The following is a 21,076-nucleotide window of genomic DNA, read 5'->3' as shown; positions in this document are numbered from 1 at the left end:
AAACAAGCTCATTGGATAAATAAATCCACAAACAATGTGGAGGGACTAAGAGTTCAGCAATGATGCATACACCTGGACACAAAGGGGACCTTATGGCACAGTGGTAGTGTCCCCACTTCTAGGCCAGAAGGTCTGTCTTCACGCCCCACCTGCCCTGGGGGTGTGACATAGTGTGGTTGAACAGGTTCATTAAAATAATGAAAAGAAACCAAACCCTGGAATGTCTCACGGGGAGCCTGATGCGTAAGGGTTTTTGTGGTGCAGTGATAGCATCCCTACCAAAGGACCAGAAGCTCTGGGTTCAACTCCCAGCCTCCCCAGACAAGAGTTGTAATAGGCTATACAGATTGATTTTAAAAAAAAGTATACCTGCAAATAATTATCAGTTGGGCTGAAGGGCCTGTTTTCACACTGTAGGGGAGTTAACAAATAGGGGCAAGGCCAATTATCCTGGCCAATATCCTAGGGTCAGCCGCAGACAGTGGATTACCAGGGTAATTGAACTCCCAGTGAACACAATTTATTCCAGCCTTGATTCAGAATGGCCAATTTCAGAATCTCAACGCTGTCCACATTGAGTCTGCATAACCAGCAGGGATATACAACCTCATTTGATGGAAATACAAGCAATGCTAGGAAAACAGAGCAGAGAACCAGCTAACTGGCCAGTTCAGCAGAGAGGAATGAGATGTGTTAGTCACATCCTCAGCACCTTCTTTCCTGTATCTCACATTTGTCAGCTGCCTCTTTTTTTAAAAAAAAAATGTAATTTAATCCCCTGCTAAAAAAGAATATTTCTTTCTGGTCCCCTGCAGCTCCCCCTCTCAGGTTGTGCGCCGTTCCTGGGAAAAGAGGCTGAATAGGCAATTTGTTGTCAGTTTTCCTGCATTCTACAGTTAAGGAACTATCCTCTGATCTCCCCTTGATCTTTCCTGCTGGAGTGACTGGCTTCTGATCAGTGCTGTCCAGCTGAGATGGTGATGTACAAACTGTGCACATCACAGTCTCAAACATGTTCTGTGAGCCACATGTGTCTGTGCACCATTTTCTTTCAAATTCCTGTCTTCGTTTTAATGGTATTCTAATCTGCTCAGAGAAGGGTTGTGGCTATCATCCTGCAGGATAGTCTGATTGAATCAAAACGCATGATCATCACTGTTTCCATGAAAAGTATCATTATTCAAGTTATCGCTGTCGGTGATGTTGGAACAGAATGATCACAGTATGTCAGTCTGCATATCAGCAGTGGCTGTTTTCAAAGTAATTATTGTGTTAATGCATTGACAAATGTAACCATTTTAGGATGTTTGGCTTATTAAAGCGCTCCGATGATTCCTGAACAAGCACCACTCTAGAAATATGGGCGGCACGGTGGCACAGTGGATAGCACTGCTGCCTCACAGTGCCAGAGACCTGGGTTCAATTCCTACCTCAGGCAACTGTCTGTGTGGAGTTTGCATGTTCTCCTTGTGTCTGCATGGGTTTTCTCTGGGTGCTCCGGTTTCCTTCCACATTCCAAAAATGTGCAGGTTAGGTGAATCGGACATGCTAAATTGCCCGTAGTGTTAGGTGAAGGGGTGGATGTAGGGGAATGGGTCTGGGCGGGTTGCTCTTTGGAGGGTCGGTGGGACTTTTTGGGCTGAAAGGCCTGTTTCCACACTGTAAGTAATCTAATCTAATCTAAAATGTGGGTGCATAGTCTAGATCGATGCCCCAGCACTTGAGGGAATGCAGGAGTCTGTCTTTTGAGTGCAATGTAAAAGTGATCCTCCTGATAGGTGGACATAAAAGATTGTATTTCGGCAAGAGTTGGGGAGGTCGCCTAGATTTCTAGTCGATTCTTCTCCCAAACCAACATCAATGAGGGAGTAGATCCAGCTACTGATCTCCTTGCTGTATGCGGGACCATGCTTCAGCCAATCAGCTGCTGCTGTGTTTTCATGCATGACAATGTTGAGGACACTTGAGCAGTAGTTCACTGGTGGTGACATTCTCAGGGAAGTCCTGAGGTTATGAATGGTGCTAACTAAATGCATGATCATTCTTTCTGCTCCATGTGACTTAAAGGGGAATTGAAAGACAGAAGAAAGTAAACGTCAATGATGAGTAATTGCAGGAAAGGTGCATGAAGTTCTCCAGTCACTTCGCAGCCACTGCTGATGTCCTTGGTGCATTTCTTTCAGGCTCGTTTAAGTTAATTCCACATAGTTACTGGTTAACTAAGCAAATGGCACTGATAGCACGTGATCCAGTTTGATGTAAATGGGGTTTCCGTTCTCTAGTGCAGCTGATAACAGCCCTCTGAGGTCTCCCTCCAGAAAGTGAAGGTAACCTGCAGGAATCCACAATGCCTCATGTAGGGTAAGAACTTCTGTTCTTTCAAATATTCCACATATTGGTTCTTTAGGGGGAGCTATGTAGGAAGACAGTCCCTTTGAGGCAGGCTGTGATCATTGTGCCTCATCACAACACTGGGAATTGGCACAATTGGAGCAACATCATGTATGTGAGGTGGTTTGTTTCGAACTTGGCTGCATGGTGAACATTATCAGCATTATCACTGAGGATGGAACAGCTATAGTTAGAACTCTGAAGCATTCACAATATGTGGCAAGGTATAATTATTGAGAAAATGCAACCAAGCCCCTAGTGTTCTGAGAAAAGACCACACTTTGTGCGTTCTGATTACCATCCTGATTTGGACGTATATCGCCATCCCTTCATTGTAACTCAGTCAGAATCCATAATCCTCTAATTCGAGGCAGTTAGGAAGTAGCCTTACCACACAGTTCACAAAGGCAATCGAAACATGGGCAAAAGTGACTTTGGGGTTTGGGTCAGCTACATGATAACCCCTTTGTCACCACGAAAGGGAACAAATTAAAGGAAACCTACAACATCATCAACAACATCTTTACTGGCATAAATTTCACAAAAGAGGAGGAGAACAACAACAGACTCCCCTTCCTCGATGTCACAGTGGAACAAACAGTTAATGGAGAACTGCAGACCAGAATCTACAGGAAAGCCATACACACAGACCAGATACTCAACTACAGGAGCAATCATCCCAACACTCACAAATGGAGCTGCATCAGGACATTATTTAAACAGGCCTCAACACACTGCAGCACCCAGGAACTACGAGCAGCAGAAGAAAAATATCTATACAGCGTATTCACAACAAGCCCAGAAACTACGAGCCACATTACCATATAGCAAAGACATCTCGGAGATTACTACCAGATAACTCCAACCCTTTGGCATCATTGTAGCCCACAAACCCACCAACACACTGAAACAGTTACTGATGAACCTAAAGGAGCTTATACCAACAACTGGTAAAATGAATGTCATTTACAAAATACCATGAAAGGACTGTAACAAACACTCCGATATACGGACAGACAGGCAGAAAACTAGCCACCAGGATACATGAATACCAACTAGTCACCAAAAGGCATGACCCACTATCACTAGTATCCTTACATACAGACAAAGAAGGACATCACTTCAACTGGGACAACACATCCATCCTAGGACAGGCTAAACAGAGAAATGCACAGGAATTCCGAGAGGCATGGTATTCAAACTAGAACCCCATCAATAAACACATTGATTTGGACCCCATTTACCAACCTCTGAGAAAAAGAACTGGAAATGATATCACCCACTTTAACAGACCAAGACACATAAATAGAAAGTGGGATGTAACACCAGTGCTCCACTGGAGCTAACTGATGATCTCACTTAGCATGGTGATGAAACATCTGAGAACAAACCTGCCAGCTCAATGAGCAAACTTACAACCACAACAACCTAGTGACGAACTTTGTCAATGATGTCTGTGTTCTCAGAATGAGTAGTAAAAAAAATCAAAAACACACATTCAGACACACACACACGTGCATGCATGTGTACGCAACACACACACACAATCAGACACACTGAAACACAGAAGAAAGCACACACACACATATACATATACAGACACAGGTGCACACAGACAAGCACAAATGCGCACACACACACGCACACTTGTGCGCGCACACACACTCATAGACACACACACAGTTTTTAGAGCACTATCAGTACAAGCATGTTTTTCCTGGATGCAGTTCACTTTGTAACTTGTTGTGGGGGGGGGGGGTACTACACCAGGGCCTGTGAATGGAGATTGAGCACAGCAGCGATCATCCTGCCTCTAAAGCAAACTTCAAACGCTGTCAATAAGAATGAGACACATTTGCTGCACGAGACGTTCAGTTATTCTGCTACAGTGTGGTGGCTAAGAGTGAATGGCTTTTCCAAAAACATATTTTGAAGCAGCATTGTCCATTATGGGAGACAGCAGCTTCGATCTGTGTCTGATCAATGCATGGACTCAATCCGTGATTAAACAGGAAAAATAACATGAGCTCAATTGTTTTTCTGCTGCAGTGCGTCTCTGCAGATTGGAGACCTCACACCCTTTGCCCTGTTTCAAGCCCCTATTATCAATTAATAAGCTATATTCATGTAACAAAAGCCTCAGAGTGCATTAATAGACTCAGTGTAAAAGGAGAAAATGCACAGATAAGACACATCAACTGCAAATAGGCTCTTCCTAATGGACTATCTATGGACTATCAGCTGCCAAGGTTGCTTTAAATAAAAGATTAAGAGAAAAGTCAAGGATAAATAAGGGCCTTTTCCAGTAACTCATCCAGACAATCATTAGTCGCATGTTGAGAGCCTCTAGCATGTTTCCTTTACATTACCTGGAAACACAATCCGATCACTTATCACCCTTTGAGTAAAAACAATTGATCAAAAGTCTGTTTTGAGTTAACTTTTGACTAGTGTTGCTTCAAAGGAAGACTTTTCTTTGAAAGCTGCCATTTTCTCCTCTGTTTTATTTATTCATGGAATGTGTGTGTTGCTGTCTAGATCAGCACTTACTTTTATTCACTCGTGGGATGTGGGCATTGCTGGCTGGCTAGCATTTCTTGCCTGATAATAATTGCCTTGAAGGAGGTGATGATGGACTGGCTTTTGGAGACATTTGTGAAGTTCATGTGTGTAGGAACACCCACAATGCCATCGGGGTGGGAGTCCCAGGTTTTAAGCCAGCAGTAACGAGAAACAGCGATGTGGATCCAAGTCAGGCTGCTGTGTGGTTTTGGAGGGGAGGTTGCAGTTGCTGGAGTTCCTATTCTCCTGCTGCCCTTGTCTTTCCAGCTGGTAGAGGGTTTACAAGGTGCTGAGGAACCTTGTTGAGTTGTTGCGCATCTTCTGGACAGCATCCACTGTTGCCACAATGTGTTGGTGGTGGAGTGGGTGAATATTTATGGATATCCTGATAATCAAATGGGCTGCTTTATCCTGGATGGGCCTAACTTCTTGAATGTTGATAGAGCAGCATCCATTCAGGCAAGTGGACAATATTCCATCACCCTCCTGTCGATGGTGGACAGAATTTGGGGACACATGAAATGAATTATTTACCACAGAATTCTCACCCTCTGACCTGCTGTACAGTCACTGTACTTTTCTGGCCATCCAGTTCAGTTTTTGGTGAACGGTAACTTCCAGGATGTTGCTAATGGGGAATTCAGTAATAATTCAGTGATAATGCCGTTGAATGTCATTGAATGGTGGATTTTTTTTTGTTAGAGATGGGCCTGGCAATTGTGTGGCACAGATGGCACTTGGATAGCAGTGCTTTTTAGGAAATAATCTTAAAACTATTTTAAGCATGGTTTGACATATCCAAATTTACATCCAGTTTGATCTGGCATTTCGACTCAGATAAGGTTGGACTGGAATCTAAACTTCAGGTGAGCTACATTGGCCAAAATGGATCTGTTTTAACATGAGTGACCAGTTACAGAAGCTAAATGCACAAATAATGAACCTTGTAGGTTTGGAGGCATAACTCGTCATTACTGAGTGTCAGTCCAATTATATTCTTGTCTCAGGGTCAGACGTTGTGTGCCTGGCCCCACTGTAGGATTTAAGTAAATATTCAGGCAGTCAAGTTAGTGCTGTCTTTGGTCTAAGGTGTGAGCGCAAGGTACAGTCTGGTGTTGCAGTGGCTCAAGTGAACAGTATGCACCCTGTAACTATGAAGTAGCTCTGTCTACAAGTATCTCATTCCAAGCTAATTGCTGGGGATGGATTCAAGTTCATTCACTACTTCATATGATGATGATAACTGGTGGGTCTGGCACTTCAAAGGTGGGCTTGATAATAGATTGAGCTGAAGACAACTTGGTGTGGTGCTCTACACAACCACAAGCTTTGAAGGAGAAAAAGAGCAGACAGACGTCAGCAATCAATCACACATATCCTGTTCCAAGGCGAGTTGTGAAGTTTAAATTGCACTTGTACAAGGCCATCCCCACTTCCACAAAGAAAACACCACCTTTGCTGGTGACCATGGGAGACACAGGAGGTAGGTTTCATGAAGGCAGAGGGTGTCACGAGGAATGGCAGATCCTTTGCTTACCCTTTGACTTTAGGTGGCACACCCACTTACACCAACCTCACCAACTCGGTACAATTCAGCCTCCCCCACATAACACTGGGCACAAAACCACGATCAGTCTCTGGGCACAGACTTGTCAAAAGTGAACAGTCACCACAGCAACACACCGGCTGCAAAGATTGATCACAAAGATAACAGATGGCCTCTCGATTTATAAGATCCAACCTTCCCCAGAGATGCCAAATGGTGCCACTGTAATTGTACAGATGGAGAAATGCTTGGCTGGTATAGATAGGCAGCAAGTGGGGCTCAGGTGCAGAATTTGAATATCTTGTGAGGTATGTTTCCATAAAAAGAACTTGAAAAGAACAATCTGTTTACACTTTGCACAAACTAATTTGGTGTCTGTGCGGCAGTTCTGTATAATTGGGAATACTAGTGCACCAGATGTGCGCAAAACAACTTTGAAAACTTTGCGAGTATTTCTTGGCATCAGAATGTGCTGGGATTAGAGTTGTCACTTTTTTATGTTTTCATTTTCCTTCATGGTGAAACCTTCCTGACTTGGGTTGGGTTACACTTCCCGAGATGTGCAGACTTCCCTTCAGAAGCTCAGTCAACTGGTCATTTTACACGGTTCTCACTGGAGAAGGGTTTGGGGCAGGCTACTTAGTTAAGAAAGGCACTGATCTTGTTTTGAACTAGTTTCTACACTCTGCAGTATGAGATTACTGAGCAAAGCAGGGATCTGGGGATTCACCATAGCATTCCAGTTGCAATCCAGCTTGGTTTAACACCGACCGGAGTTCAAACAGAGAGCTGGGGAAGAGCTGGCTGGAGTACACAACTCAGTGCCCTGGAAACAGGAATAATCAACTTGATATTGATCATGGTGTCTACATTTAATAACCTTGTTCAAAAATTAAGATGCATTGTAATAGGGTAAAGAAGGGAAACGTAATTCTGCTGAATATCGATGGCCTGGGACCGAGTACTCTAAGATCATCACCAAAGGAAGGAGAGCAGAGGTGAGAAGAAACTATGAAGGGCCATAAGGATGTGGGTGTAAAGCAAGGAATGGGACTAAGTGAGACTTCCAGTGAGTGCACCAAAGCACACAGTGGCTTCTTTCGATCCTGTAAATGTCGGGTCGGGTTCTCAATGTAGAATGACGTGCAGCAATACCACAGAATAGTCAAAGAATAAAGAAGAACAAAGAACAAAGACAATTCACAGCCCAGGAACAGGCCCTTCGGCCCTCCAAGCCTGAGCCGATCCAAATCTACTGTCTAAACCTGTCGGTCAATTCCTAACCATCTGTATCCCTCTGCTCCCCACCTACTCATGTATCTGTCCAGACGCATCTTAAATGAACCTACCGTGCCTGCCTTTACCACCTCTGCTGGCAACGCGTTCCAGACACCCACCACCCTCTGTGTGAAGTACTTGCCACGTGTATCCCCCTTAAACTTTTCACCTCTCACCTTGAAAGTGTGACCTCTCATTATTGAATCCTTCACCCTGGGAAAAAGCTTGTCTCTATCCACCCTGTCTACACCCTTCATGATTTTGTAAACCTCAATCAGGTTCCCCCTCAATCTCCTTTTTTCTAATGAAAACAAATCTAACCTACTCAACCTCTCTTCATAGCTAGCACCTTCCATACCAGGCAACATCCTCGTAAACCTTCTCTGCACCATCTCCAAAGCGTCCACATCCTTTTGGTAACGTGGTGACCAGAACTGTATACAATATTCTAAATGCGGCCGAACAAATGTCTTGTACAATTACAACATGACTTGTCAGCTCTTATACTCAATATCCCATCCAATGAAGGCAAGCATACTATATGCCTTCTTGACCACTCTATCCACCTGTGCAGCAACCTTCACTCCCAGATCTCTCTGCCCATTAACTTTTCCCAAGTCTCTTCTGTTCACTGTATAACTCGCTCGAGGATTAGACAAAGAAATTGAAGCAACACACACACAGTTACACAGACACAGAATCACAGACACACACACACATAGATACACAGACACAGACACACACAGAGAATCACACAGACACACACACAGATACACAGACAGACACACACAGAGAATCACTCACACACATACACAGACACAGAATCACACACACACACACACATACACACAGAAACACAGACACAGACACACACAGAGAATCACACACACACGTACACAAACAGATAGACACACACACAGACACAAAGAATCACACACACACAGATACACAGACACAGGCACACACAGAGAATCACTCACACACACACACCTACACAGACACAGAATCTCACACACACAGATACACAGACAAAGACACACACAGAGAATCACTCACACACACACATACACAGACACAGAATCTCACACACACAGATACACAGACACAGACACACACACACACACAAAGATACACAGACACAGACACACAGAGAAAATCACACACACAGAAAATCACACACACACACAGATACACAGACACACACACACAGATAATCACACACACACAGATACACAGACACACACACAGAATCACACACACACATACATAGACACAGACACACACACACAGATACACAGACACAGACACACACAGAGAATCACTCTCACACACACACAGATACACAGATAGACACACACAGAGAATCACTCACACACATACACAGACACAGACACACACAGAGAATCACACACACACGTACACAAACAGACAGACACAGACACAGAATCACACACACACAGATACACAGACACAGACACACACAGATAATCACACACACAGATAATCACACACACATAGATACACAGACACACACAGAGAATCACACACACATACATAGACACAGACACACACACAGATACACAGACACAGACACACACAGAGAATCACTCACACGCACACAGATACACAGACACAGAATCACACACACACAGACACAGACACACACAGAGAATCACACACACACGTACACAAACAGACACACACACAGACACAGAATCACACACACACAGATACACAGACACAGACACACACAGAGAATCACTCTCACACACACACAGATACACAGATAGACACACACAGAGAATCACTCACACACATACACAGACACAGACACACACAGAGAATCACACACACACGTACACAAACAGACAGACACAGACACAGAATCACACACACACAGATACACAGACACAGACACACACAGATAATCACACACACAGATAATCACACACACATAGATACACAGACACACACAGAGAATCACACACACATATATAGACACAGACACACACACAGATACACAGACACAGACACACACAGAGAATCACTCACACACACACAGATACACAGACACAGAATCACACACACACAGACACAGACACACACAGAGAATCACACACACACGTACACAAACAGACACACACACAGACACAGATACACAGACACAGACACACACAGAGAATCACTCACACACACACATACACAGACACAGAATCACACACACACAGAAACACAGACACAGACACACACACAGAATCACACACACAGACGTACACAAACAGACAGACACACACATACAGACACAGACACAGAATCACTCACACACACACAGACACAGACACACACAGAAAATCACTCACACACACACATACACAGACACAGAATCTCACACACACACAGATACACAGACACAAACACACACAGAAAATCACACACACACAGAAGCACAGACACAGACATACACAGAGAATCACACACATACATAGACACTGACGCACAGACACAGACACACACAGAGAATCACTCACACACACAGATACACAGACAGACACAGAGAATCACTCACACACACACACACACATACAAAGACACAGAATCTCACACACACACGCAGAAACACAGACACAGACACACACAGAGAATCACACACACACGTACACAAACAGATAGACACACACACAGACACAGACAAAGAATTACACACACACAGATACACAGACACAGGCACACACAGAGAATCACTCACACACACACACCTACACAGACACAGAATCTCACACACACAGATACACAGACACAGACACACACAGAGAATCACTCACACACACAGATACACAGACAGACACAGAGAATCACTCACACACACACACACACACATACACAGACACAGAATCTCACACACACACACACAGAAACACAGACACAGACACACACAGAGAATCACACACACACGTACACAAACAGATAGACACACACACAGACACAGACAAAGAATCACACACACACAGATACACAGACACAGATACACACAGAAAATCACTCACACACACACACCTACACAGACACAGAATCTCACACACACAGATACACAGACACAGACACACACAGAGAATCACTCACACACACACATACACAGACACAGAATCTCACACACACTTAGATACACAGACACAGACACACACAGAAAATCACTCACACACACACACATACACAGACACAGAATCTCACACACACATAGATACACAGACACAGACACACACAGAAAATCACTCACACACACACACCTACACAGACACAGAATCTCACACACACAGATACACAGACACAGACACACACAGAGAATCACTCACACACACACATACACAGACACAGAATCTCACACACACACACCTACACAGACACAGAATCTCACACACACAGATACACAGACACAGACACACACAGAGAATCACTCACACACACACATACACAGACACAGAATCTCACACACACATAGATACACAGACACAGACACACACAGAAAATCACTCACACACACACACCTACACAGACACAGAATCTCACACACACAGATACACAGACACAGACACACACAGAGAATCACTCACACACACACATACACAGACACAGAATCTCACACACACATAGATACACAGACACAGACACACACAGAAAATCACACACACAGAAAATCACACACACACACACACACACAGATACACAGACACACACACACAGATAATCACATACACACAGATACACAGACACACACACAGAATCACACACACACATACATAGACACAGACGCACACACAGATACACAGACACAGAATCTCACACACACACACACAGATACACAGACACAGAATCTCACACACACACACACAGATACACAGACAAAGACACACACAGAGAATCACTCACACACACACATACACAGACACAGAATCACACACACACGTACGCAGACACAGAATCACACACACACAGATACACAGACACAGACACAGAAGCACACACAAAGATACACAGACACAGACACACACAGAGAATCACTCTCACACACACATACACAGACACAGAATCTCACACACACAGATACACAGACACAGACACACACAGAAAATCACTCACACACACACATAGATACACAGACACAGACACATACAGATAATCACACACACAGAAAATCCCACACACACAGATACACAGACACACACACAGAATCACACACACACACACACATAGACACAGACACACACACAGATACACAGACAGACACACACAGAGAATCACACACACACATACACAGACACAGAATCACACACACACAGACACAGACACACACAGAGAATCACACACACATGTACACAAACAGACAGACAGACACAGACACAGAATCACACACACAGATACACAGACACAGACACACACAGATAATCACACACACAGAAAATCACACACACACAGATACACAGACACTGACACACAGATAATCACACACACAGATACACAGACACACACAGAGAATCACACACACACATACATAGACACAGACACACACACAGATACACAGACACAGACACACACAGAGAATCACACACACACTTACACAAACAGACACACAGACACAGCATCACACACACAGATACACAGACACAGACACACACAGAGAATCACTCTCACACACACATACAGACACAGAATCACATACACGCACACAGAAACACAGACAGACACACACAGAATCACACACACACGTACACAAACTGACAGACACACACACTCACACAGACAGACACACACGTACACAGACATACACACTCACGTAGACAGATACGCACACACATACACAAACACACAGACACACACACATTCACACAGACAAATAGATAGACACAAACACACACATAGGCACAAAAGCACACAGACAGGCAGACACACACACTCACACACACAAACACTCTCTCTCTCTCTCTCACACACACAGGCTCACACACCCCAGTGCCCCCCAGTGTGATCCCCCTCTGTTAGTGACCAGGGAGCAGTCTCACTGCCAACTGAAGGAGGTTAGGTAGGAGCTTGCGAAGAGGGAAGGGTTAATCCAGGACCTTTCAGCAACAGTAGATTTGTCAGGGGCATGGCAGACAGGTCATCGCTGAGAGGACACAGAAAGGAGGGTGTGGGGTATCTATGACAGTGCTGCCTACACCACTGCCCAGAGCCCTGGGGACATTCTCCCAATCTCCCCCAACCCATCACAACACCACCTCCCCCCCACTTCACAGACCCCCATCCCACACATTCCAACCCACCTTATCCCACACACCCCAATCCACCCCGATCCCACACACCCCAATCCACCCCAATCCCACACACCCCAATCCATCCCAATCCCACACACCCCAATCCATCCCAATCCCACACACCCCAATCTACCCTTACCCCACACACCCTAATCCACCCTGATCCCACACACCCCAATCCATCTCAATCCCACACACCCCAATCCATCCAAATCCCACACATCCCAATGTACCTCAATCCCACACACCCAATCCATCCCAATCCCACACACCCCGATTCATCCCTATCCCACACACCCCAATCCGTCCCAATCCCACACACCCCAATCCACCCTGATCCCACACATCCCAATCCATCCCAATCCCACACTCTCCAGTCCACCCCATCCCACACACCCCAATCCCACACACCCCAATCCCACACACCCCAATCCATCCCAATCCCACACCCCAATCCGTCCCAATCCCACACACCCCAATCCACCCCAATCCCACACACCCCAATCCACCCCAATCCCACACACCCCAATCCACCCCAATCTCACACACCCCAATCCCACACACCCCAATCCACCCCAATCCCACACAGCCAATCCATCCCAATTCCACACACCCCAATCCATCCCAATCCTACACACCCCAAACCACCCTGATCCTACACACCCCAATCCATCCCAATCCCACACATCCCAATCCATCCCAATCCCACACTCCCCAATCCACCCCAATCCCACACATCCCAATCCACCCCAATCCACCCCAATCTCACACACCCCAATCCCACACACCCCAATCCACCCCAATCCCACACACCCCAATCCATCCCAATCCCACACACCCCAATCCATCCCAATCCCACACACCCCAATCCATCCCAATTCCACACACCCCAATGCATCTCAATCCCACACACCCTAATGCACCTCAATCCCACACACCCCAATCCATCCCAATCCCACACACCCCAAACCATCCCAATCCCACACACCCCAATTCCACACACCTCAATCCATCCCAATCCCACACACCCCAATCCATCCCAATTCCACACACATCAATCCATCCCAATCCCACACACCCCAATCCATCCCAATCCCACACACCCCAATACAGCCCAATCCCACACATTCCAATCCACCCCATCCCTTCATTGCAATACATTCTGGGTTGCACTGAATAATACAGCACTGAATGGGCCATTCGGCCCATCTAGTGTGTATCAGTCCTTTTGAAGAACGATCTAGTCAGACCGCTCCCCCACATATTGGTCTCTCCCTGTTCATTTCCTTCACATATTTATTCAATTTCCTTTGGAACACTGATGTGAATCTGTATCGACTTCAATATCAGGAACAGAGTGCATTCCAAATCCTCACCACCGTTTGTGTTAAACTGTTTCATTTTGTCAGCCTCTGGTTTGTTTTGACAATCAATTTAAATTAAGTTAAATCTCGGTCTATGGATGCTGCAGCTGTTGGCAGCAGTTTCTGTTTATTCTGCCTCTTTTGTTCTCTCTGCCCTCTTATAATCTACGCTCTTCTCTCCTCCCCATCCTGACCCTCTCTCTCCCTTACTTCTCTCTTTCTCCACCCCGTCTCTCTCTCTCTCTCTCTCTCTCTCTCTCTCTCACCTCGCCTCCTCTCCATCTCTCTTCCCCCAACCCACCATCTCCCCTACCCTTCTCTATTCCCTCCCCTTCTCTAACTCTCCTCCTCCCTCCAACTCTTTACCCACTCCTATCTCTCTCTGCTTTCCCCCCTCCCCAATGCTTCTTTCTCCTCCATCTCTCTCTCTCTCTCTTTCTCCCTTCCCCCCTCCCCTCACTTTAACTCTGTACCCCCTTCCCTTCCCTCCTTTCCCCCTCCCCTGGGGAAGAGGGGGTGCACAGTGCTGTCGGAAATTGGAAACCCCCACCTCCCAGGGCATGGCCCCTCTCCTGGGCCATACTGGGCCTACTCTATCACTGCTACATATTTGGGTTTTTACACTAAATATTTCGTTGGGTTCAAGGTCATTGCTCGCTACAATCTGAAGGGTGCCTTTAATTACCAAACACCAGAGAGAGGAAGAGATAATTGCATTGGTGGATCTTATCAATCGCTTTGACAAGTTAAATAATCATTTCAACACAAATGTATAAATAAACATCAAATCAACTATGATGAAAAAACAGGGACAGAATGTATTGTTTTGAAATGGGCACTATGTTTTGTCCCTACAGTTACCCTCACTTTTAATCCTCATTAATCTGTACTTTATAATTGATCTTAACTCTCCAGGTAATGTCTCAGGAAGTCAAAAACAAAAACACCCTTTCTGCACAATATCTTCCATTCTAACTAGAATTCAGAAAATGGGGTCTACTCCTTCCATGGGGAAACTGAACTACGATACCATACCAAAACACAAGGAGGGAACATGGATTGATGATGTTCTGTCCTCAAACCTACATCATTCAATCAGATTGGGTGGTCATTTACCGCATTGCTGCTTTGTGAGAGGTTGCTGTACAAGATTTGCTGTTGCATGTACGTCCAATGATTGGCTTTCAGAGGTGTTTCATTGGTGGCAAAGTATTTTGGTACATGCTGTACAACTCGATGACTTGATGCTGGAGCCATGAAAGCCGCTACAGAAATGCCTAACCCCAGGTTTAGTAACACCATTTTTGTTTTGCATGGCCACTAGGTGGAGCAATTCAATGGCGTCTCATGGGTTATTTTGCAGATGTGTTTATTGTCATCACAACCGTAGGGGGCGCACTCACTTCCCACGCAGTCACAATGCTTGTGATGTCTCTGTTAGTGATGACACAGGGAGGGGCCTGCCATAAAGAGACTGAATTGAAGCTGTAGTGAGAAATGTCAGAATTCCACTACGTCTTCTGTATCAACCTAGAGTACAAAATGGAAACAGTCCCTTTGGTCCACCTCATCCATGCCGACCAGATATCCCAATCTGACCTCGTCCCATTTGGCAGCATACCCCTCTAATCCCTTCCTATTTATTTACCCATCCCAATGCCTTTAAATGTTGTAAATGTGCCTGTTTTGTACTTGCTGTATTTACTCATAGGTAAGTTATGAACAAAGTATTTTTTTTGTAAATAAAAGTAAAGGGACAATAAAATGAGTGTTTTTGCAAACGCGTTGAATGAATTCCAGTGCTGGGATTTCCATCTGCACATTGTCCCATTCTAAACATCCGTCTGTCCCTCTCCTGACCCCTCACTGCCTCTTTCCTGCCTCGCTGTTCCCCCATTGCTAAGGGGGAGGGATGGAAAAGGGATGCAGGTGGCAGGGGGGGCATCAAGGAGTTAGGAGTGGGACATGTAGAAAGACAGCAAGCGGGGCTCCAAATGGGGGTGGGGGCAGGGTGGGGCGGGGGGTGGTGGAGGGTGCTGTTGAAGCAGTCAGCACGGGGGGGGGGGGGGTTGAGGTGGGGGAGTCATGAGGGGGGCTGAGAGTGTCGTGTGGAGTCAAGATGGTGAGCACTCCTTATGTCTCAGTGGCACAATGGTGCATACTGATGATGTCATCATTGCTGACATCCTCTGCCACCGCAGGGGCAAGAGTCACTCTGCTATTTTATTTTTTCAGTATAATCCTGTTATCTCTCAAAGCAACACCAGCAAAACACCTTGCAGATAAACATGGCTTGAACAAAGTTAGGGTCACTACTTTTTAAAGTCTAAAAGTGAACATGTGATGAGATGGGGGCAGGAGTTGGGATTTTGGCTTGAACCCTGGAGATTGGACTTGCTCAGGTTTAAAATGATTGGCAGCAGTGACCCTTTCAAAGGCAGTTCATTGACTGTGAAAAACAATGGATTCTCCTGAGCATGTGATTTGTATGATATACACATTCTACCTCTTCCTTTTCTCGAATTTAAAAAGTTGTATAGTTGTTTTGTTTACATTACGAAACGGTGTTTACGAGAAATCAACTTTTACTCTAAACGAATCTGATTTTGTATCCTGTTTAACATTGTCAGAATGTCTGGACTGGCTACTTTATGCACAATTTAGGGAACAGACTGCCCTTATTTACCTGAAGGATTGATTGTATGTGATTGAGGAACTCACTAGTAAGAGGTTGGGAGAGAACAAAGTCTGTCCAAATTACTACTTAATTATTTAGTTTTTAAATAACTGCGTCAATTAGGGGTTGATGAATACCAGAACCAACAATGCAGCTGCTATTTTAATTCTGGGTATTTCTGGCTGTTTGCTCTGAATCATGGGGGATGGCAGATGCTGTGGTTTTAATTGAAGTGGCAGATCCCAGAGCTGGCGTTCCCAAGGTGTGCAGCACACACCAATCCCAACCATTCCAATCATTGGCAGATTCTACACATGCAGAGATCCCAATTCCAAATAGCATCAGCAAGTAGCTGCTGTTCCATTGCTTCTTTTGGCTCTTTACACCCTCTCCTTCTCATTCCAGGTGTAAGTGCAACATGCACGCAAACAGCTGCCATTTCAAAGATGGGAATCTGATGTGTGAGTGTGAGCACAACACAACAGGTCAAGACTGTGGAAAGTGCAGGAAGAACTATAAAGCCAAGTCATGGCGACCAGGCAGCTACAATCCATACCCGATGGGAACAGCCAACAGCTGTATGTATACTCTTCCTATTTTCCAGGACACATGTCACCTTTCAATAGTCAACCAAAAAAGAATCAATAGAAAGTATTGCGAATAACTCTGTTCTGTTGTTCTGTCACTGTCATTTTGTAACCGTCCATTGCTGAAGGCTTGAAGGTTTGTGAAATAACTCCACAGGGGCGAGTATCCCATCATCAAGTCACTCTTTATTTACACATGGAGAGCCCTTCACACTGATCCAGCTCCCTCAGAGCCAGCTCTCAGAGTGTACAGGATGTCTGACATTCCTGTTCTTTTTTTTTCTTTTTTTTAAGGAGGAGAGTCCTTGCACGAACACGCACACACTCACTCACACACTGATCCGACTCTCCAGATAGGCAAACACCCGGGTGGCCAGTGACAAGTAGGGCCCTGACACTCCTTTTTTTAACCCCCACACTACCGCCTAACTGAGGTAATGCTTATTTTTTCCCCAGCACCCATGGTGTGTGTGTGCAGGTGTGAGACACAATGAAAGACACAAGGTGTGTGAATCTTTATTCAATTTCCACCACCAGGAAAATAGGAAACATTCCTGTTCTTACTTTTTTTTTTCGGGCTCTAATCCCCTCTTTTTTTAAAAATTTTTTTTTTTCCTTTATTCTTTTAACCCCCACACTACCGCCTAAGTGCGGCAGTGCTTATTTTTATTCCCCAGCACCCATGGTGTGTGTGTGTGTGTGCAGGTGTGAGACACAGTGAACGACACAAAGTGCATGAATCTTTATTCAATTTCCACCACCAGGAAGATATGAAAAACACCCAAGTGGCCAGTGACAAGCACTGCCCTTCACATCAAAGGGCAATGCTGTGTGATACATTCCTGTTCTTTTTTTTTTCTTTCTTTCTTTTTTTCTTTTACCGCCTAACTGCGGTAGTGCTTATTTTTTTCCCCAGCACCCATGGTGTGTGTGTGTGTGTAGATGTGAGACACAGTGAAAGACACAAAGTGCACAAATCTTTATTCAATTTCCACCACCAGGAAGATAGGAAAAACACCCGAGTGGCCAGTGACAAGCACTGCCCTTCACATCAAAGGGCAATGCTGTGTGATACATTCCTGTTCTTTTTTTTTTTCAAATCTGCTGGTTATATTTTTTTTTTTTTTTTAATTTTTTTTTTTTTTCTTTTTTTCCTTCTATCCCCACACTACCGCCTAAGTGCGGTAGTGCTTATTCTTTCCCCAGCACCCATGGTGTGTGTGTGCAGGTGTGAGACACAGTGAAAGACACAAAGTGCACGAATCTTTATTCAGTTTCCACCACCAGGAAGATATGAAAAACACCCGAGTGGCCAGTGACAAGCACTGCCCTTCAAACCACAGGGCAATGCTGTGTGAGCAAAACAGTGAAGGGGAGGGTAGGGACTAAATCAAAATAGAGTTGGAGGGAGAAATGATGCACTCCACTCCCTGCGGCGCCCACCTCTCCCTGAACGACTCCAGGGTGTCGGTGGACACCGCGTGCTCCTTCTCCAAGGACACCCGGGCTCTAACGTAACCCCGGAAGAGGGGCAGGCAGTCGGCCCTAACGACCCCCTCCACGGCCCGCTGCCTGGACCTGTTGATGGCCAGTTTGGCCAGGCCCAGGAGCAGACCCACGAGGAGGTCCTCGGACCTGCCCTCCCTCCTCCGTACCGGGTGCCCGAAGATCAGGAGCGTGGGACTGAAGTGCAGCCAGAAACAGAGGAGAAGGTTTTTAAGAAAATCAAAAAGGGAGTGCAGACGCCCACACCCAATGTATACATGGTCCACGGACTCCACAGCGCCACAGAACAAGCAGTTGGGCTGGGAGTCCGTGAACCACCGCAATCTGCGGTTGCAGGGGACTGCTGCGTGCAGCACCCTCCACCCCAGATCCCCGAGAGAAAGGGGGAGGACTCCCGCGTAGAGAGCCCTCCACTGGGGATCCCCACCGCCCGGTGGCAAATGGGCACGCCAAGGCGTGTCCGGACGGTGGATGAGGGAGAAGAGGTGGACGGTGTGCAGCAGCAGTCGATACAGGGCCTTCCTTTTTATATCCCTGAAAGGGACAAAATTAAAATTCCGGAGGCGGCTCAGGTTGTGGGGCACAGGCTCCCGCGGGAAGTACGGGACCTTGGGGCCAATGTGAAATTCCGTCCGGGCCGGGGTGAGCGCGGACGGGATCCCACCGCACACCTGAGCGTCCTCCAACCGGTGCACTACGTCGGGTCCGAGCACCGCCATTTTAAGGCGTCGGATGGCGGTGGCCACGTACCGGACGTCTACCGCTGCCCTGCTCGCTATGTCCTGCGGCAGCGTCCAGCCCAGGCCCCCGGCACCCAGCACGTCCCCGACCCTGGTCGCCCTCGCCGCCACGGCCCTCCCCTCCGACAGCCACTCGAACCCGCGAGTACGGAGGTGCGGATTCCTGAGCAACGGCTCCCTGACGACAGCCGCTACTCCAGCCGGAGGGTAGGCGCGACGCGATTCGACCATGTTCCAGACAGTGATCAGGTCCTGGTAAAAGACAGGCAGCACCTTGAGGGCGACCTCCAAACCGTCACGGTCGACGAACAGGAGCTGCGTGTCGTAGTTGAGGTTACGCACCTGGCGGAAAAAATCCGTCGCCAGGGCGCACCACCGAGGAGGAGGCTCGACGTAAAGGTATCGCCGCAAGGTCTGAAGGCGGAACGTCGCGACCTGGGTGCGGACGCACACCAGCGACTGACCGCCCTCCTCGATAGGGAGACTCAGAACCTGCGCGGCGACCCAGTGCATCTTTTTGTCCCAGAAGAAGTCGACCAACGTTCTCTGGATGTCAGCGACAAAGCCAGGAGGAGGGACCAAAGTGACCAGCCGGTACCACAGCATGGCGGCCACCAGCTGGTTTATGACCAGCACTCGACTCCTGTAAGATAGCACTCGGAGCAGTCCTGTCCAGCGGCCTAGGCGAGCCGAGACTTTGGCCTCCAGCTCCTGCCAGTTGGCCGGCCAGGATTCCTCAGCCGGGCTGAGGTAGACCCCCAGGTAGAGGAGATGGGTGGTACTCCAGCTGAACCCCCGTAACTCCTCCGGCAGAGAGTCCACCCGCCACGGGCCGACCAGTAGTCCGGAACACTTGGCCCAGTTGATCCTGGCGGAAGACGCCGCCGAGTACACGGCCTGGCACTCGCGCATCCTCCCCAGGTCAGCCGGGTCGGTGAAAGTGAGGAGCACGTCGTCGGCATAGGCCGAGAGGACCACCCCCGTGCCCGCGCCGCGCAGAACCAGCCCCGACAACCTCCTCCGCAAGAGGCGCAGGAAAGGCTCCACGCACAGGGAATACAGCTGGCCGGACAGGGGGCAGCCTTGACGCACTCCTCTCCCGAAGCGAAGGGGCGCCGT

The 21,076-nt window shown here is 46.7% G+C and overlaps 1 protein-coding gene across 19 annotated transcripts in view; it reads left to right on the top strand.

Annotated features, from left to right (window-relative positions):
• LOC140469666 (netrin-G2-like) overlaps window positions 1-21,076 on the top strand; it is a 148,601-nt gene that overhangs the window by 75,221 nt on the left and 52,304 nt on the right. For all 19 annotated transcript variants that reach the window (XM_072566400.1, XM_072566403.1, XM_072566395.1 and 16 more), the window contains one exon: window positions 17,530-17,702. In XM_072566400.1, coding sequence (XP_072422501.1) covers window positions 17,530-17,702 — 173 coding nt within the window. The remainder of the gene's footprint in view (window positions 1-17,529; window positions 17,703-21,076) is intronic.

Source organism: Chiloscyllium punctatum, chromosome 49 (genome assembly GCF_047496795.1).
Source record: "Chiloscyllium punctatum isolate Juve2018m chromosome 49, sChiPun1.3, whole genome shotgun sequence".
NCBI classification, from domain to species: Eukaryota; Metazoa; Chordata; class Chondrichthyes; order Orectolobiformes; family Hemiscylliidae; genus Chiloscyllium; species Chiloscyllium punctatum.
The sequence above is the reverse complement of the archived record's forward strand: the minus strand, read 5'-3'. Positions and strand labels throughout refer to the sequence as shown.